Raw genomic sequence first — 21,444 nt, 5'->3', positions numbered from 1 at the left:
AAACACTTTAATTCCCTTTCTCATTCCCACACTTAACCTTTCTGTCCTGGGCCTCCTCTATAGTCAGAGTGAGGCCAAATGCAAATTGGAGGAATAACATCTCATATTAAAACCCAGCGGTATGAATATGATTTCTATAAGTTCAAGTAAACCTTGCATTCCCTCTCTCTCCATCCCTCCCCCACCCAAGTTGTACCAGCTTCAAAGTCGTCTTGATGAGTTTCATTGTCTGTAGACTTTCTCACCCAACAAACAGCTAACAACGGCCTGTTTCTTTTATCAGTTACTTTTTTGCATATCTTTCATTCATTTGTTCTATATCTCTCTACATCACCGTCTATATCTCTCATTTCCCTTTCCCCCGACTCTCAGTCTGAAGAAGGGTCTCCACCCAAAACGTCACCTATTTCTTTTCTCCAAAGATTCTGTCTGACCTGCTGAGTTACTCCAGCATTTTGTGTTTATCTTCGGTGTAAACCAGCACCTGCAGTTCCGTCCCACACATTAACCTTTGCTTTTTACCACAAATCTAATTTTGGTTCCAATGTACCACTCACCTTTTACCTTTTGACCAGCTTGCCATGTGGGACCTTGCCAAAAACCTCACTGAAAACCAAAGTCTCCATGAAACATGCAGCCCTTATCAATTCTTTGTCACCAACTCAAACATTTAACCATCAGTCAGACAGAGCTTTCCTGCATGAACTCCATCCTGATGACCTCTCCTTAACTCAACTTTTAGACAATAGACAATAGGTGCAGGAGTAGGCGATTCGACCCAGCACCGCCATTTCATTTGATCATGGCTGATCATCCACAATCAGTACCCCGTTCCTGCCTTCTCACCATATCCATTGACTCCGCTATCTTTAAGAGCTCTATCTCACTCTCTTGAAAGCATCCAGAGAATTGGCATCCACTAGCAAGAATGTCCTTCCTCAAATTTGGAGACCAAAACTGCACACAATACTCCAGGTGTTGTATCACTAGGGCTCTGTACAACTGCAGGAGGAACTCTTTGCTCCTATACTCAACCTCTTGTTATGAAGGCCAACATGCCATTAGCTTTCTTCACTGCCTGCTTTACCTGCATGCTTACTCTCAGTTCTAAAAATCATTCATTTCTAAATTAATTTTATACCATTTAAAATCTATTGCAATAATTTATCCTCCACAGGTTAAGCTAACTGTCCTGTAATTTCTTGGGCTCTCCCATGCTCCCTTTTTAAACAACCTTATGTTAGTAATCTAATCCTCCAGTATTACTCCTGCAGTGAGGAAGAATCAGAATATCACGGTTGGAGCATCTATAATTTCTTCCCTGGCTCCCTTCAACATCCTGGGATACATTTTATCCGAGCCTGATGAGTTACCCATTGACTAAAATGATCGACCCTTGATGCCTCCCCTTATTCTCTGCACGTCCCATACAACATTTGTTTACTGTAACAACATTATCCCCCTCGTATGAATAGTTACAACTAATCACTATTCACCTCCGGGAAATTGAAATCCAACAACATTGTCCTTGCACATTTAAGGTAGACAAAAGTGCTGGAGAAACTCAGCGGGTGCAGCAGCATCTAAGGAGCGAAGGAAATAGGCAACGTTTCGGGCCAAAACACTTCTTCTGACATGTAGGGTGGAGGGGGGGGTTGGGGTGAGGAGAAGAAAGGAAAAAGGAAGAGGAGGAACCTGAGGGCTGAGGGAGAGCTGAGAAGGGGAGGAGACAGCAAGGGCTACCGGAAATTGGTGAATTCAATGTTTATGCCACTAGGGTGCAGACTGCCCAACCTGAATATGAGGTGCTGTTCCTCCAATTTCCGGTGGTGCTCACTCTGGCCATGGAGGAGGCCCAGGACAGAGAGGTCGGATTCGGAATGGGAGGGGGAGTTGAAGTGCTGTGCCACCGGGAGATCAGGTTGGTTATTGCGGACTGAGCGGAGATGTTCGGCGAAACGATCGCCAAGCCTACACTTGGTCTCACCGATGTAGATCAGCTGACATCTAGAGCAGCCTTGCACAGTTACACTTGTTGGAAATTTCCTTATGAACTTGTTCTCTCTCACACCCAATTTGGGGTCAACAGTGCACTCACAAGTCAGCAATTGCCCATTTTGATCTCACATTCAACATTGACGACTTTCTAACATATCATCCATTCTGAAGATAGTCGCAAATGCTGAAATAAGATCAGCAGGACAAGCAGCATCTCTTGAGAGAAGGAATGGGTGACGTTTTGGGTCAAGACCCTTCTTCGATTTAAACCAGCACCTGCAGTTCCTGCCTACACATATCATCCCTTTGACAGTTTACAGCGTTTCATTAACTAGTGCTGTCATCCCTCAGTCTCCCTTCTCCATAATGACCTGCCCAGAACAAAATCAGAGTGAAAGCAAGTGGGAGCAATCTGGAGATTAGCATCTTTGCACGTGTTAGAACAGCAAGATTATCAAATACAATCACCCTGATGATAGAATATGAAGACAGGGATGTAACGCTGAGGCTTTATAAGGCACTGGCCAGACCACATTTGGAGTATTGTGAGCGGTTTTGGGCTCCACCTCTGAAGAAGGAAATGCTGGCGTTGGAGAGGGTCCAGAGGATGATCCTAGGATTGAGTGGGTTGACGTGTGATGAGCATTTGTAGGCACTGGGCCTGTACTCGTGGACCTGTACTCGCTGTAGGATGAGGAGGGACTTCATTGAAACTTGCCGAATAGTGAAAGGCCTGGATAGAGTGGATGTGGAGTGGAATTTCTTTAGTTAGGGAGTGGTGAATCTGTGGAATTCATTGCCACAGACGGCTGTGGAGGCCAAGTCAATGGATATTTTTAAGGTGCAGGTTGATAAGATTCTTGATTAGTACGGGTGTCGGAGGTTATGGGGAATAGGCAGGAGAATGGGGTTGAGAGGGAAAGATAGATCAGCCATGATTGAATAGTGGAGTAGACTTGATGGGCCAAATGGCCTAATTCTGCTCCTATAATTTATGAACAATATAACACAACCTCAATTCAGCTGCTTGGACCTCACTCTCTAATTCCAATAAGAACCTTGGGCTCCGGATACTCAGTTGACTATAAATTCACCAGTGTTGTTCTGTCAAACAGACTGCTAAATACAGCCCAGGACCCAACCCAATCCTTCCCTCCACCTTTAATCCTTTACTCTCAACATGACTGTTTCTCCTCGTGCTTTGCCTCAACTGCTCGAACCCTCAGTGAAGATTTTCTCTTCATATTGTCCTGCAATGAAGTGAGATGTGAAATGGAGCAGGTCCTTACCCAGTAATGCCAGCAACACCAGCAGCATCCACTTCTTCACGTGAGGGACACACCTGGAGGGGAAACACACACGTCAGCCGGCTATTGAACCCAACCCTGTCTCAAGTGAGATGGACACAAAAAGCTGCTGTAACTCTGTGGGTCAGGCAGCATCTCTGGAGTCTGAAGGGCGTTGTCCTGAAACGTCACCCATTCCTTCTCTCCAGAGACGCTGCCCGACCCACTGAGTTACTCTAGCTTTTTGTGTCTATCTTCGGTTTAAAACAGCATCTCCAGTTCCTTCCCACACACACGTTTCAAGCAAATCGAATGCTGCCATCAAACAGACAGAATCAGGTCAATGATTATGGTCAAGAGATGGACAGACCCCTCCATGGACCACGCTGCTGACAGACCTTCACTCCACACACCCAAAGCTCAGAGCCACGGTGAGACTGGTGCAAAGATTAGTCAACCTAGGGTACAGTATCAGAGGGCTGTTCTTTGCTGGATGTATCTGGGGTAGAGTGTGGGCAGGCTATCTTATAGTCTGTGGCTCGAAGGGTCGAATGGCCTACTCCTGCAACTATTTTCCTATGTTTTTTCTATGTTTCTAGTGGGTTTATCTGGGGTAGTACAAGTGGGTTGGCCTGTGGTGGGTTTACCTGGGGTACAATAAATGGGTTATCATTTTTTAAGTTTAGTTTAAATACTATTAAGATCACCAAGGAGGTGGTATTAGGGAAATTAATGAGACTGAAGGAGGATAAATCCCCTGGGCCTGATGGATTACATCCAAGGGTCTTGAGGGAGATAGCGGTGGGGATTGTGGATGCATTGGTGATAATTTTCCAAAACTCCCTGGAGGCAGGAACGGTCCCAGTGGATTGGAAAATGGCCAATGTAACACCTATATTTAAAAAAGGAAGTAAACAGAAGGCGGGTAACTATAGACCGGTTAGTCTAACATCGGTGGTGGGTAAAATGTTAGAGACAATTATTAAAGAAATACTAACGGGGCACTTGGATAAACATGACTTCATCGGACAGAACCAGCATGGTTTTGTGAAGGGGAAGTCCTGTTTAACGAATCTGCTCGAATTCTTTGAGGAAGTAACAACCCGGGTGGATAAAGGGGAACCGGTGGATGTGGTATACTTGGACTTCCAAAAGGCTTTTGACAAGGTGCCACATAAGAGACTATTGCTAAAAATAAAAAATTATGGGATTGGGGGTAATATATTAGCATGGGTAGAGGATTGGCTAACAAATAGGAAGCAGAGAGTGGGGATAAATGGTTCATACTCGGGATGGCAACCGGTAACTAGCGGGGTTCCGCAAGGGTCGGTGCTGGGACCCCAGTTGTTCACAATTTATATAAATGATTTGGAGGAGGGAACCAAGTGTAATATATCAAAATTTGCGGACGATACAAAAATGGGAGGAAAAGTAGGGGATGAGGAGGATAGGAAGAGTCTGCAAAAGGATATAGATAAGCTAGGTGAGTGGGCAACAACTTGGCAGATGAAATTTAATACTAATAAATGTGAAGTCATTCACTTTGGGAAAAAAAATGATAGGGCAAGTTATTTTCTAAATGAGGAGGAGCTGCGTTGTAATGCAACGCAAAGGGATCTAGGGGTATTAGTACATGAATCACTAAAAGTTAGTATGCAGGTGCAGCAAGCAATCAGGAAGGCCAATGGAGTTTTGGCCTTTATTGCTAGGGGGATTGAGTATAAAAACACGGAGGTCTTGCTGCAGCTGTACACAGTATTAGTGAGACCACATTTGGAATACTGTGTACAGTTCTGGGGTCCATACTTAAGAAAGGATGTACTAGCCCTGGAGGCAGTGCAGCGAAGGTTTACAAGATTAATTCCTGCAATGAGGGGATTGACATATGAGGAAAGGTTAAGTAGGCTGGAACTCTACTCTTTGGAGTTTAGAAGAATGAGAGGCGATCTCATTGAAACATATAAGATCGTGAGGGGCCTTGATCGGGTGGATGCACCGAGGATGTTCCCAATGATCGGGGAAACTAGAACTAGGGGACATAGTTGCAGAATAAGGGGGGGCTCTTTTAAAACTGAGATGAGGAAGAACTTCTTCACCCAGAGGGTGGTTAATTTATGGAATTCACTGCCCCAGGGAGCAGTGGAAGCAGAAACGTTAAATATATTTAAGTCTAAAATAGATGGTTTTTTAGCTGCCAAGGGGATAAGGGGCTACGGGGAGAGGGCAGGGATATGGACCTAGGTATGGTTAGTATAGTAAGACCTGAGTGATCTCCTGGACAAGTGTCGATCGCCTGGATTGGGGTCGGAGAGGAATTTCCCGGATTTTTTTCCCGAATTGGACCTGGGTTTTTATCCGTTTTTTTGCCTCCCCCAGGAGATCACGAGGTTCTTGGGGTGGAGAGGGGTGATAGCGGTATAAAGGGAGGGTAGTGTCTTGTGTTCTGTGTCTTGTGTCTACTGTTTGTGGGTAAGTGTGTCTGTTTAGTGTTCAGCCATGAGCGAACGGCGGTGCGGGCTCGACGGACCTGGTGGTCTACTCTCGCACCTACTTTCTATGTTTCTATGTTTCTATGACACAGCCAGAAAGAGGCCCTTCGGCCCACCGAGTCCGCACCGACCAACGATTACCATCCATTAACACTAGAGTCATAGAGTGATACAGTTTGGAAACAGGCCCTTCGGCCCAACTTGCCCACACTGACCATCAATGTCCCTGCTATACTATTCCCACTTGCCTGCGCTTAGTCCATATTCCTCCAAACCTGTCCTATCCATGTACCTATCTAACTGTCTTTTAAAACAATGGGATAGTCTCAGCCTCAACTACCTCCTCTGGCAACTTGTTCCATGTACCCACCACCTTTTGTGTGAAAACATTATCCTTCGGATTCTTATTAAATCTTTTCCCCTTCACCTTGAACATCTGGTCCTCGATTCCCCTACTCTGGGCAAGAAACTGTGCATCTGCCCGATCTATTCCTCTCATGATTTTGTATACCTCTATAAGATCTCCCCTCATCCTACTGCGCTCCATGGAATAGAGATCCAGCCTTCTCAACCTCTCCCCATAGCTCACACCCTCTAGTCCTGGCAACATCCTCGTAAATCTTCTCTGAACCCTTTCAAGCTTGACAATATTTTTCCTATAACATGGTGCCCAGAACTGAACACAATATTCTAAATGCGGTCTCACCAATGTCTTGTACAACTGCAACATCTCCCAGTTTCCACAATCAATACTCTGACTGATGAAGGCCAATATGCCAAATCCTTTTAGACCACCTGATCTACCTGTGACTCGACCTTCAAGGAACCATGCACCCGTACTCCTAGATCCCTCTGCTCTACAACACTACCCAGAGGCCTACCATTTACTGTGTAGGTCCTGCCCTTGTTCAATGTCCCAAAATGCAACATCTCACACATCTCTGTATTAAATTCCATCAATCATTCCTCAGCCTACCTGGCTAATCGATCCAGATCCTGCTGCAATCTTTCACAACCATCTTCACTATTTGCAAAACCACTTACTTTTGTATCATCAGCAAACTTGCTAATCTGTATGTGCTCATCCAAATCATTGATGTAGATGACAAACAGTAACGGGCCCAGTACCAAACCCTGAGTCACACCACTAGTCATAGACCTCCAGTCCGAGAAGCAACCTTCCACAATCACACTCTGCTTCCTTCCATGGAACCAAGTTGCTATCAATTCAGCTATCTCTCCTTGGATCCCATGCGATCTAACCTTTCAGAGCAGTCTATCATGCAGAACCTGGTCGAACGTCGTACTGAAATCCATGCACACAACATCTACAGCTCTGCCCTCAGCGACCTTTTTGGTCACGTCTTCAAAAAAATCAATCGGATTTGTGAGACACGACCTCCCACATACAAAACCATGCTGACTATCCCCAATCAGCCCTTGCCCATCCAACTGCCTGTATAACCTATCCTTCAGAATACTCTCTCGTAACTTTCCAGCTGCAGATGTTAAGCACACCGGCCTAAAGTTCCCAGCATTTTCCCTGTGCCCTTCTTGAAATGAGGCACAACATTTGCCACCCTCCAGCACCTCTCTTGTATTTAGGGACTACTCATAAATTTCAACCTGGGCTCCCGCAATTTCCCCTCTAGTTTCCCGCAATGTCCTCGGATATATCTGTTCAGGTCCCGGAGATTTGTCTGCCTTCAAACACGACAGTACCTTCAATACTTCCTCGACGGTAACACTGACTGCTCTCAAGACACTTCCATTGACTGCTCCAAGTTCCTCCGACCTACTGTCCTAGCGGAGCTGGTCCTTAGCCTCAACAACTTTTCCATTTACTCCTCCCATTTCCTCCAAATCCAAGGCGTAGCTATGGGCACGCGCATGGGCCCCAGCTATGCCTGCCTCATTATAGACTATGTTGAACAATCCTTGTTCGAGGCGTACCGTGGCCCTATCCCTGAACTCTACCTCCGCTACATTGACGACTGCATTGGTGCTACCTCCTGCACCTATGCAGAACTCACTGACTTCCATCCATTTCACCATTAACTTCCATCCAGCACTCAAATTCACCTCGACCATTTCCAACATCTCCATACCGTTTCTCGACCTCACTATCTCCATCGCAGGTAACAGACTACTGACCGACATCTACTACAAACCCCCATTGCTAGCTGGACTACACTTCTTCCCACCCTGCTTCCTGTAAGGACTCTATCGCCTATTCCCAATTCCTCCGTCTAGGCCCCATCTGCACCCAGGATGAGGTGCTCCAAACCAGGGCATCGTAGATATCCTCATTCTTTAGGAAACGGGGGTTCCCCTCTTTGACTATAGATGAGGCTCTCACCAGGGTCTCTTCTATATCCCGTAGCTCTGCTCTCACTCCTCATCCCCCCACTTGTAACAAGGGCAGCATCCCCATTGTCCTCCCTTCCACCCTACCAGCCATCACATACAACAGATAATCCTCCGACATTTTCGCTACCTCCAACGGGATCCCACCACTGGCCACACCTTCCCATCTCCTCCCCTTTCGGCTTTCCGCAGAGGCCGCTCCCTGGTCAATTTGTCCCTTCCCACCCAAACCACCCCCTCCCCTGGTACTTTCCCTTGCAACTGCAGAAAATGCTGCACTTGTCAATTTGCCTTCCCCCTTGACTCCATCTAAGGACCTAAGCAGTCTCTCCAGGTGAGGCAGAGGTTCACCTGCATCTCCTCCAACCTCATCTGCTGCTCTAGGTGTCAACTGCTCTACATCGGTGACACCAAGCGCAGGCTTGGCGATCGCTTTGCCGAACACTTCCGCACACTTCGTATTAACCAACCTGATCTCCCGGTGGCTCAGCACTTCCACTCCCCCTCCCATTCCGAATCCGACCTTTCTGTCCTGGGCCTCCTCCATGGTCAGAGTGAGTCCCACCGCAAATTGGAGGAGCAGCACCTCATATTTCGCTTGGGAAGTTTACACCCCAGTGGTATGAACATTGACTTCTCCAATTTCAGGTGGTCCTTGCTTTCTCCCTCCTTCCCCTCCCCTTCCCAGCTCTCCAACAACCCACTGTCTACGCCTCTTCCTTTCTTCTTCCCCCCCCCCCCCCCTCCCCCACTGCCATATCAGTCTGAAGAAGGGTCTCGACCAGAAATGTCACCTATTCCTTTGCTCCATAGATGCTGCCCATTTATGTCTATCTTCCGTCTGACTGTCTTTCTACTCGGTAAATACAGAGGAGAAATATTCATTGAGGACCTTGCCCATTTCCTGTAGGTCCACACAGATGTGACTGCTTTGATTCCTGAGAGGTCCCACTCTCTCTCTGGTTACCCTTTTCCCCTTATGTATTTATAAAATCTTTGTTGCTACCCGCCAGAGCTATCTCCTGGCCCCTTTTTGCCCTTCAGATCACCTTTTTCAGTTTATTCTTTAGTTCACAAAACTCCTCCTTAACCAACAATGCAACCCCCCTCCTCTTTTTCCCTCACCCCTGTCTGTCCTGAAGCTCCTGTACCCCGGGAACATTGATCTGCCAGTCCTGCCCCTCCCTTAACCAGGTTTCAGTCATGGCTACAACGTCCCAGTTGCTCGTACCTATCCATGCCCTAAGCTCATCTGCCTTACCCGTCAGGCCCCTTTACGTGCAGTTTAAACCAACCCTCCTTCTTCGTTCTCTGCCTTTCACCTGCCTATTCTGTCCACTAACCTTCCCCACATCACCCTCCATACCAACCTCTAGCCTCTCACGTGTCTCTGTCCTGTACGAGATCACACACCCCCGGCCTAGGGACAATTTACAATTAAACTAAGCCAATCAACCTACAAACCTGTACGTCTTTGCAATGTGGGAGGAAACCGGAGGTACCGGGAAAAACCCACTTAGGTCATGGGGAAACATACAAACTATGAACAGACAGCACCCGTAGTCAGGATAGAATCTGGGTCTCTGCCGCTGTAAGCGTTGTAAGGCATTGTCGGCTACAGTGAGAATGGGCTGTTCTAAGGCGACCAAGGCTGGGAGCTGAACATCCAGGGATATTCAATATTCAGGAGGGATAGACAGAAAGGAAAAGGAGGTGGGGTAGCGTTGCTGATTAGAGAGGAGATTAACGCAATGGAAAGGAAGGACATTAGTTTGGAGGATGTGGAATCGGTATGGGTAGAGCTGCGAAACACTAAGGGGCAGAAAACGCTGGTGGGTGTTGTGTACAGGCCACCTAACAGTAGTAGTGAAGTTGGAGATGGTATCAAACAGGAAATTAGAAATGCGTGCGACAAAGGCAAAACCGTTATAATGGGTGACTTCAATCTACATATAGATTGGGTGAATCAAATTGGCAGGGGTGCTGAGGAAGAGGATTTCTTGGAATGTATGCGGGATAGTTATCTAAATCAACATGTAGAGGAACCAACGAGAGAGCAGGCTATTTTAGACTGGGTATTGAGTAATGAGGAAGGGTTAGTTAGCAGTCTTGTTGTACGTGCCCCCTTGGGCAAGAGTGACCATAATATGGTTGAGTTCTTCATTAGGATGGAGAGTGACATTGTTAATTCAGAAACAATGGTTCTGAACTTAAAGAAAGGTAACTTTGAGGGTATGAGACGTGAATTGGCCAAGATTGACTGGCAATTAATTCTAAAAGGGTTGACGGTGGATATGCAATGGAAGACATTTAAAGACTGCATGGATGAACTACAAAAATTGTTCATCCCAGTTTGGCAAAAGAATAAATCAGGGAAGGTAGTGCATCCGTGGATAACAAGGGAAATCAGGGATAGTATCAAAGCGAAGGATGATGCGTACAAATTAGCCAGAAAAAGCAGCATACCGGAGGACTGGGAGAAATTCAGAGACCAGCAGAGGAGGACAAAGGGCTTAATTAGGAAAGGAAAAATAGATTATGAAAGAAAACTGGCAGGGAACATAAAAAACTGACTGCAAAAGTTTTTATAGATATGTGAAAAGAAAGAGATTAGTTAAAACAAATGTAGGTCCCTTGCAGTCAGAAACAGGTGAGTTGATCATGGGGAACAAGGATATGGCGGACCAATTGAATAACTACTTTGGTTCCGTCTTCACTAAGGAAGACATAAATAATCTGCCGGAAATAGCAGGGGACCGCGGGTCAAAGGAGTTGGAGGAATTGAGTGAAATCCAGGTTAGCCGGGAAGTGGTGTTGGGCAAATTAAATGGATTAAAGGCCGATAAATCCCCAGGGCCAGATAGGCTGCATCCCAGAGTACTTAAGGAAGTAGCTCCAGAAATAGTGGATGCATTAGTAATAATCTTTCAAAACTCTTTAGATTCTGGAGTAGTTCCTGAGGATTGGCGGGTAGCAAACGTAACCCCACTTTTTAAGAAGGGAGGGAGAGAGAAAACGGGGAATTACAGACCAGTTAGTCTAACATCGGTAGTGGGGAAACTGCTAGAGTCAGTTATTAAAGATGGGATAGCAGCACATTTGGAAAGTGGTGAAATCATTGGACAAAGTCAGCATGGATTTACAAAAGGTAAATCATGTCTGACGAATCTTATAGAATTTTTCGAGGATGTAACTAGTAGCGTGGATAGGGGAGAACCAGTGGATGTGGTGTATCTGGACTTCCAGAAGGCTTTCGACAAGGTCCCACATAAGAGATTAGTATACAAACTTAAAGCACAAGGCATTGGGGGTTCAGTATTGATGTGGATAGAGAACTGGCTGGCAAACAGGAAGCAAAGAGTAGGAGTAAACGGGTCCTTTTCACAATGGCAGGCAGTGACTAGTGGGGTACCGCAAGGCTCAGTGCTGGGACCCCAGCTATTTACAATATATATTAATGATCTGGATGAGGGAATTGAAGGCAATATCTTCAAGTTTGCGGATGACACTAAGCTGGGGGGCAGTGTTAGCTGTGAGGAGGATGCTAGGAGACTGCAAGGTGACTTGGATAGGCTGGGTGAGTGGGCAAATGTTTGGCAGATGCAGTATAATGTGGATAAATGTGAGGTTATCCATTTTGGTGGCAAAAACAGGAAAGCAGACTATTATCTAAATGGTGGCCGACTAGGAAAAGGGGAGATGCAGCGAGACCTGGGTGTTATGGTACACCAGTCATTGAAAGTAGGCATGCAGGTGCAGCAGGCAGTGAAGAAAGCGAATGGTATGTTAGCTTTCATAGCAAAAGGATTTGAGTATAGGAGCAGGGAGGTTCTACTGCAGTTGTACAGGGTCTTTGTGAGACCACACCTGGAGTATTGCGTACAGTTTTGGTCTCCAAATCTGAGGAAGGACATTATTGCCATAGAGGGAGTGCAGAGAAGGTTCACCAGACTGATTCCTGGGATGTCAGGACTGTCTTATGAAGAAAGACTGGATAGACATAGAAACATAGAAACATAGAAAGTAGGTGCGAGAGTAGACCACCAGGTCCGTCGAGCCCGCACCGCCATTCGCTCATGGCTGAACACTAAACAGACACACTTACCCACAAACAGTAGACACAAGACACAGAACACAAGACACTACCCTCCCCTTTATACCGCTATCACCCCTCTCCACCCCAAGAACCGCGTGATCTCCTGGGGGAGGCAAAAAACCGGATAAAAACCCAGGTCCAATTCGGGAAAAAAATCCGGGAAATTCCTCTCCGACCCCAATCCAGGCGATCGACACTTGTCCAGGAGATCACTCAGGTCTTACTATACTAACCATACCTAGGTCCATATCCCTGCCCTCTCCCCGTAGCCCCTTATCCCCTTGGCAGCTAAAAAACCATCTATTTTAGACTTAAATATATTTAACGTTTCTGCTTCCACTGCTCCCTGGGGCAGTGAATTCCATAAATTAACCACCCTCTGGGTGAAGAAGTTCTTCCTCATCTCAGTTTTAAAAGAGCCCCCCCTTATTCTGCGACTATGTCCCCTAGTTCTAGTTTCCCCGATCATTGGGAACATCCTCGGTGCATCTACCCGATCAAGGCCCCTCACGATCTTATATGTTTCAATGAGATCGCCTCTCATTCTTCTAAACTCCAAAGAGTAGAGTTCCAGCCTACTTAACCTTTCCTCATATGTCAATCCCCTCATTGCAGGAATTAATCTTGTAAACCTTCGCTGCACTGCCTCCAGGGCTAGTACATCCTTTCTTAAGTATGGACCCCAGAACTGTACACAGTATTCCAAATGTGGTCTCACTAATACTGTGTACAGCTGCAGCAAGACCTCCGTGTTTTTATACTCAATCCCCCTAGCAATAAAGGCCAAAACTCCATTGGCCTTCCTGATTGCTTGCTGCACCTGCATACTAACTTTTAGTGATTCATGTACTAATACCCCTAGATCCCTTTGCGTTGCATTACAACGCAGCTCCTCCTCATTTAGAAAATAACTTGCCCTATCATTTTTTTTCCCAAAGTGAATGACTTCACATTTATTAGTATTAAATTTCATCTGCCAAGTTGTTGCCCACTCACCTAGCTTATCTATATCCTTTTGCAGACTCTTCCTATCCTCCTCATCCCTTGGTTTCCTCATCCTCAGGCTTGGTTTATACTCTCTAGAATTTAGGAGATTGAGAGGGGATCTTATAGAAACTTACAAAATTCTTAAGGGGTTGGACAGGCTAGATGCAGGAAGATTGCTCCCGATGTTGGGGAAGTCCAGGACAAGGGGTCACAGCTTAAGGATAAGGGGGAAATCCTTTAAAACCGAGATGAGAAGAACTTTTTTCACACAGAGAGTGGTGAATCTCTGGAACTCTCTGCCACAGAGGGTAGTCGAGGCCAGTTCATTGGCTATATTTCAGAGGGAGTTAGATGTGGCCCTTGTGGCTAAGGGGATCAGAGGGTATGGAGAGAAGGCAGGTACGGGATACTGAGTTGGATGATCAGCCATGATCATATTGAATGGCGGTGCAGGCTCGAAGGGCCGAATGGCCTACTCCTGCACCTCATTTCTATGTTCTATGTTTCTATACTGTACCTGTAGCAGTGAGAGTGGGCTGTTCTGTGGTGGGTTTATCGGGGGTTCAGTGTGACTGGGTGTCCTGTGGGAGGGTGGGTTCAGTACAGAGGTGGGGAGGAGATGGAGGAGGCAGCGGGGATGGGTGACTTTGCTTCAGTTGACCAGGTGGAGGAAGGGAGTCTGTGGATCCCAGGAGCACGTACCTGGACAGAGTAAAGACATCGATCAAGGAGATGGCCGTTGTTAACTGGTACCAGGCTGTGCCCAACCACCAGTACACCAGGGGCAGAGCTTTTTCTGAAAGAGACAGCAACACAACATTAGACAACGTTGGGCCCCGATGCTTCCCATCAGTGGAAGCGGAGAGAGCTCAGACTCTCAAAGGCTCATTTATTGTTACATACACCAATATATGGTGGAGTGAAATTCGAGTTGCCATTGCAGCACACTAATAATACAACTTAACATAATAAAGGAATAACATAAAACATAAAAACATCCCACCACATTTGTTCCCACCGTGAGGGAAGGCACAAAGTCCAGTCCCCATCCCTTTGTCCACCCATAGTCAGGCCTATTGAGGCCTTCGCAGTCGCCGCTAAGGCGGCCCGATGTTTCAGGCCCTTCTCGCCGGGTGATGGTGCTCCTGCGTCGGGAGAACATTCTCAGTGGCTTGGGATACCTGGAACGGCCGCTTCCTTACCGGAGACTGCGGGTTCCGAAGCCAACGGCGCTGGACGGAGCTCCACCACTGGCGATCTCAGCAAAAGATCCCAGGCTCCGTGATGTCAAAGTCAGCGCCATTCCAACACGGAAACCACTGATACTGTGGAACCACGTAAGGCTGAGAGACCTTCTCCCCTGCAGGGACCACCACAGAAAGTCGATCGCAAGGTGGTGGCAGGAGAACCCAGGGGAGCTATAGGGCACCCGAGAAAAAATAGGTAGCAGGGATATCAACAGGATTACAGCACTGATGGGGGTACTCCAGAGGCCACGACGGGCTGAATGGCCTCCTTTTGTGTCCAGACCAAATAAACGGGAGATTGTCAATGACACTTCCACCGAGCAGGGATTATCACCTTTCAACACAGAGATCCAGGACGACAGTGAAACTAGTACAACGACTAAGGAGGGGGAGAGACGGAGAGAGAGGGTTACTTGAAGTTAGAGAAATCTAGATTTATTGAACATGGGCACGTCTGCTGATCCAGGCCCGTACAAAGCTTTTCAAAAAGGGGGGTGGCATGACAGAATTACAACATTTTATGTGAAATAATGTGCACGCAGCGCACATCACAAGCGGGAAGCCGCTCGCATCCGGGTTCCAGGCCCCGCTTACAGGCCCTGAAAGCTCTGGGGTTTTAGATGCTCTCTGGTGCATTCTGGGCCTTATTTAGGAGCATTTTTGCACCAAGTTTATGTTAGGCTGTTAGGCGTCACCACACACACACCTTTAGTGCATCTTTAATGGTCCTCCTGACCTAACAACTTCACATCAAATCAACTTCAACATGAAATAGTGATGTGACTACAACATTTAGTTCAACTTCAATTTCCATCATGAAAATTGAAGTGAAACTAAATGGTACATTTACATTCTATGATCGCTTTCAAACTAATCTATTTTACTGTCATACTGTTATAACAAATTCTAGTTCCATGATGACTCATAAACAAGATCACAAATCACATTTTGAATTCTCAAACATAACGTGATTGTGAATAATTGCGCTCCAATTTTTTTTTTCCTCAGAATTTTTTTTTACTCTGGAAAAAAAGGTGGTGCGATCGCACCCAATGCACCCCCCCCCCCCCCCCCCCCTTCGGACGACCATGTGATCACCACAATGCTGTGTGCGAGCTTGGCCACGGTCCACCACGTTACACTACATTTCAAAAGTGTCCTCGGTGCCACACAGCTGGGGAAATCTAAAGGAGATCCTATTCTTTCATCACCCCAGTGACCCTGGAGCACAAACCAGGCCTCCCTTAGGTGTTACAACATGACTTCAGTTGGGATCGAGTAACCGAGCATTGACAGTCAGTCGTCTCTCGACTCTATGGTCCTCTCGGCAGCTCACCACTCATCTCAGTGAGTGACCCAGTCAGGCTGAGGAAACACACTGGAGGACCGAGCTGGAACCCTCTGCACTGACTGCGTTTCCTAGGCTGCACGAACAACAGAGCACTGGGGACCAGGCCTTCTGCAAACCCTGGGAGTTTAAGGAGGGAGCAGCGGGCTGTACCTCACCACTGGGTCCAGTATCAGCAGGGCACTGGTTGACTGGAGCAGAGTTTTGGGGCCATGGACCACAGAAGAGGGAAGATTAGTAATGCAGGTACCTGGAGACAGCAGCGAGATCCAGCCCCACAGCTTGGCAAGGGGAGAGAACGATTCAGAGTACGCCAAACCTGGGGGGTGGGAAAGAACAGCAAGATGTCAACAATGCAAACCTCTCTCTCAAGGTTTACAATGTTCAAAGGGCCACGTGGCCCAATGTTTGTGCTGCTTTTCACAAAAGCACCATGCAACTGATCGGCCCACGGCTCAACTGTTAGTGTGCGGGGATCGCTGATTGGTGCAGACTCCGTGGGCCGAAGGGCCTGTTTCCACACTGTATCTCTAAACTAAACTAAATGAAGGATGTCAAAAGCTTAAGATAGACACAAAGTTCTGGAGTACCTCAACGGGTCAGGCCAGGCACGGAAATAGCTAGGAAAATATGGAGTGGACAGGAGGGACACAATTCTTAGGCGGTTGCGCACGCATGCGCACATTAATACACACGTGCCAGGATCGATCCCGGCTCTCCGGCATGTCCCGTCCCCGCCCGAGTGTCCCCCCCCCCCCCCCCCACGGGTGGCCAGAGACGTCGGGAGTCAGACGGGAGCGGTGCCCCCAGGCCCACAGCCAGCGCAGAGAAGCATCGCTAAACCCAGCTCAACTTTGCCTGTCCCGCCGGGTTAACCTACAACCCTGCCTGGACTGACGGTACACCAGCGCTGCTTCTCCGCGCTAGCTGTAAACCTGGGCCATATTTCCCGCAAGTCCCCCCTGGCCCCCCCAGGATTTCTACCCCTGGGGCAGGCAGCATCTCTGTCTGAAAAAGGATGGGTGACGTTTTAGGTCGGGACCCTTCTTCAGACTTCAAGCGTAAGAATTGATTTAGTTTCTAGAATTACAGCAAAGAGTAACAGGTGATAAGTGATAGGAGGAGAATTAGGCCATTCAGCCCATCAAGTCTACTCCGACATTCCATCATGGCTGAACTATCTCTCCCTCCTAACCCCATTCTCCTGCGTTCTCCCCGTAACCCATGTACTAATGAAGAATCTGTCTATCTCTGCCTTACAAATATCCACTGACTTGGCCTCCACAGCCTTCAGTGGCAATGAATTCCACTGATTTACCACCCTCTGACGAAAGAAATGTGCCGGTGCCCTGCTTTCATCCCCCGCCCTGCCCTCCCCGGACACGTACCGACGGGCTCCTGCCAGCCGCTGCTGCCGCCGAGGTGCTGAGAGCGCTTGGAGGCGTTGCTGACGTTGCTGATGTTGCTGATGTAGCTACTCAGACTGTTGACTGAACTGTTAGACGGAGAACGTTTGACGCCAGGCACAGGTCCCGGCCCCTTGCTGTTTGACCTTTTCTTGTGCAACCTGAAACGATAAAGGTCAATGATTTAGGACGGAGGCAGACCAGGACTGCAAAAGAGAAGATAAAACGTAACGATGATAAAGGAAACTGGCCATTGTTAGCCGTTTGCTAAGTGAGAATGAGAAGCTGGTGTGACCTGGGTGGGGGAGGGATGGAGAGAATCGCTTGTCAGAGCTGGGAAAGGGGGGGGGGGGGGGAGAAGATTGTTTCACACGGGGAAGGAATATCATGACTCACTCTTTCTCCCTCTCCCCCTCCTCAAGGAACTGCAGATGCTGGTTTATTAAAAAATAAGTCACAAAGTGCTGGAGTAACTCAGCGGGTCAGGCAGCCCCTGTTCATGTTCCCTCCAACATCCCTCATGAGCCCATCAACCGAATGGCTTCATCAACAACGTATTGGCACGGCAACCCTGTCCTTGGCCTATGGAAGATATACCCTGCATCCTATCATCCTCCACCTGAGATTCCAAGCAGGAAAGAAGAGGTTGTTGGAACTTTCCTTGAGTTTTTGTCTAGAACTTTTTCCCGCAGGGAAAGATTCAGTTGGGGTTGGGGGGAGGATGTAATGGGAGGGAGGGGAGGGGAGGGGGGGGGGTGGAATTGGGAGTTGGGAGGCAGGGCTGGGGGAGGAGAGGGTAGGTGGGGAGAGTTGAAGTTGTGATACACAGCTCCCTGAGTGAGGTACTAGGGTGGAGGCTGCATCTTTACTGTTAGAAAGGAGCATAGCTTAGAGTGGAAAGAACGAGAGGGAGGGGGTGGGGGAACGAGACAAAAGAGAGTTAGTGAGACTTACTTGATGGGAGTCTCCTTGTAAGAGGGAGCACCGGATTTGACGGAGCTGCCGCTGCTGCTGGAGGTGTCGTTGCGGGGCTGGTAGTAGCCGTTGCCGGCCAGACGGGGACTGCGGCGAGACATCCTCACCGTAGCACCACAACCCCGAGCCTCAGCCCGAGCACGGCACGTCGAGTCTTCCGCACTAACTGTGAGCAAAGAGAAAGACAGTGTGAGGGGCAGCCCTGCACTAGGTACTGGCACCCTGCCTGCTGGCCCAGAGAGGGAGGAGGGGGAACACATTGCTGTCATCCTACACACCCTCCCTGCACATGGCAGGGCACATTGGGGGTAGAGTGCTGACATGGGTAGAAAATTGGTTGGCAGACAGGAAACAAAGAGTAGGGATAATCATAAACTGTGATGTGGAGAGGATGTTTCTAGGACCTCAGGTCATAGCCCTGGAATTAAAAGACGTTCCTTTAGGAAAGAGATAAGGAGGTATTTCTTCAGTCAGAGGGTGATTAATTCATTGCCACAGAAGGTTGTGGAGGCCGTCAATGGATATTTTTAAGGCCGAGAAAGGTAGATTATTGATTGGTACGGGTGTTAGGAGTTATGGGGAGGAGATGGGGTTAGGAGAAAGGGATAGATCAGCCATGATTGAATGGCGAAGTAGACTTGATGGGCCGAATGGCCCAATAATTCTATCACTTGAACTAATGAAACTAGGGTACTGTCCGATTCACCTCCACCCCCATTGCGCACATTGGACAGTCTCTGGAACTGATGCGCTACAATGCTGAACTATATTCTGCACTCTGTATCTTCCCCTTTGCTCTACCTATTGAACTTGACTTGCCTTGATTGTATTTATGAATATATTTTATCTGATTTGATTGGATAGCTTACAATGGCTGCCTGTGCCCGCTGCATGAACGGAAGATAGTCACAAATGCTTGAACAATCACCAATCCCCCTGCCCCTCGCTCTTCCCCCACTGGCCTGCATCATTTCCATCATTTTCCAGTTTCTTTGAGAAGTTCATCGGATCTGCTTCCTTCTCTGTTTCAGAGCAAATCTGACCGAAAACCAAGAAACCCAGCTGGTTGTTTCCAATCACTGTAGAGTTTAGGTACAGCACGGAAACAAGCCTTCGACCCACCGAGTCCACACCGACCAGCAATCCCCGCACATTAACTCTACCCTACACACACTAGGGACAATTTTACATTTATACAAAGCCAAATAACCAACAAACCTATATGTCTTTGGAGCTTGGGAGGAAACGGAAGATCTCGGAGAACCCCACGCGGTCTCGAGGAGATCATACAAACTCTGTAAATACAGCACCTGTAGGCGGGATTGAACCCTGGTCTCTGACGCTGCAAGCGCTGTAAGGCAGCAACTCTACACTGCGCCACCGTGCCACCCTTTTAAACCTGCACTGTCAACACAATGACTTTGTCGTCCTTACTCACGACTTCTCCTCACTCACTATCCTTTGTGATTTTACACGTCTCCACCAACTCCTCCTAGTCACCCCCACCGGCCTGCCCACATGGCTTGTGTAGGAAGGAACTGCAGATCCTGGTTTACACCAAAGATGGACACAAAATGCTGGAGAAACTCAGCGGGACAGACAGCATCTCTGGAGCGAAGGAATAGGTGACGTTTCCAGTTGAGACCTTTCTTCTGACTGATGTCAGGGGAGTGGGAGATATCCTTATCTATACACTTATAGATTTCCTTGTCTATACACTTCCTTATCTATGTACCTTCCACTCCCCTGATATCTGTCTGAAAAAGTGTCTAAACCAGAAATGTCACCCATTCCTTCTCTCCAGAGATGCTGCCTGTCCTGTTGAGTTACTCCAGCATTTTGTGTCTATCTAAGACAATACAGGGACCAGACAATCCAACTGGAACCAAGTGGAGCTTTACAGCCCCCACCTGGCTGTGAGCCCATAAACAAGGCTTCCTCAACAGTCTAAAGGGCCTGTCGTACTTAGGCATTTTTTTTCGGCGACTGCCGGCATCCGCCATAGTCGCAGCAGGTTGACGAAAATTTTCAACATGTTGAAAATCCAGCGGCGACCAGAAAAAGGTACGACTCTTTGGTCGACTATTCACGACCATACAAGCGTCACGTGTCGACAGGTCTGGAGCCATAGAAGGGCTGCGGTCTGGGGGATGGAGAGGACGAGGCTGCGGCCTAGTCCTTGCCCCAGGTCCCGCTCCTCTCTCTCCCCAGGGGTCCGGAGCAGCAGCCCCCTGGACCCCACACCGGCTCGAACCCAGCCCAGGGCCCGGTGCCGCGCTCAGAGCCCAGTCCGTGTCTATGTCCGCTCCCCAGCGCCCAAAGCTCTGGCCTGGCTACAGCCCCGGGGCTCGGCCCACACCAGGCATCTTCACCTTGCCTCTTCTTTCCCTTCTCCTCCCTCAATCACCTCTCCCTCCCTCAGTCCCTCCCTTCCTCCCTCCATAACCCTCTCCCTGCCTGTTCCCCCACTCCTCATCTCTACCCTATCCCACCCCCCCACGATTTTTTATGTAAACGAGGTTCGGATTCCCTGTGTGACGTTATTGTGAATGAAAACGGAAGAATTTTAATGAAACAGATTGTGTTTAGAATTTTATGTAAATGAGATTCGGGATTCCATCGTGATGTCATTGACAGGCAGGGCAAGTGGAAGAGGCTTTAAAAGTAGTTTTTGTAAAGTTTCAAATGTCAAGAACTTGTACAATATTTCTTTAAAGTGTGCGGTTAGTTAATTCAGCGGTGAAGCGCCCCTGGACTCTGACAGCGCTGCCGTGGGTCGGTGTTTAAGGGGAGGCAGTCAAGGGGGTGAGGCTGGGAGCTGCCCCCATCGTAGGGCCCCCAGCGCCGGGAGGATCGGTCACCTGTGCGGGGCCAGGGACCGACACGACAGACAGACAGACAGACAAACTCACCGAGTGATGGTCCCTGCGGGGTCCGAGCGGCAGAAGCTGCCCTGCGGCGCCGGGAACAAGGAGCGGGAGCGTGGCCACTTCAACCACTCCCCTTCTGGTCGCCGCCTGTCCTCGCCGCACCTAGAGTATAGTATAGTATAGTAGATGGTGGTAGATGAGGGTAGGGTGGGGTGGGGTAGGTTAGGGTAGGGTAGAGTATAGCTGAGCTGAGCTGAGCAGAGCAGACACTAGACACGACCTCCTCCAACGCCGTCTGTCTGTGTCTGTTTCTATGTCCCGCCCCCCGGTGTCGCTGCCCATTGTCTGCATCGTTCAAAATGCTACATTCTAGAG

General features: G+C 48.2%; 1 protein-coding gene across 1 annotated transcript; it reads right to left on the bottom strand.

Annotated features, from left to right (window-relative positions):
• Positions 1 to 3,204: 3,204 nt before the first annotated feature.
• On the bottom strand, positions 3,205 to 21,222 carry LOC116966825 (SUN domain-containing protein 2-like). Its single transcript, XM_033013165.1, has 6 exons — positions 21,112 to 21,222; positions 18,179 to 18,365; positions 17,207 to 17,385; positions 16,069 to 16,137; positions 13,926 to 14,019; positions 3,205 to 3,340 (listed from the first exon to the last, which is right to left on the bottom strand). Exons 2-6 carry the CDS (start codon positions 18,298 to 18,300, stop codon positions 3,205 to 3,207), a joined length of 600 nt encoding a protein of 199 aa, XP_032869056.1. The 5' UTR covers positions 18,301 to 18,365; positions 21,112 to 21,222.
• Positions 21,223 to 21,444: the final 222 nt, after the last annotated feature.

This window comes from Amblyraja radiata, chromosome 38, assembly GCF_010909765.2.
Source record: "Amblyraja radiata isolate CabotCenter1 chromosome 38, sAmbRad1.1.pri, whole genome shotgun sequence".
In the NCBI taxonomy this organism is placed as follows: Eukaryota; Metazoa; Chordata; class Chondrichthyes; order Rajiformes; family Rajidae; genus Amblyraja; species Amblyraja radiata.
Note: the sequence above shows the minus strand (reverse complement) of the source record. Positions and strands in the feature narration are given on the sequence as shown.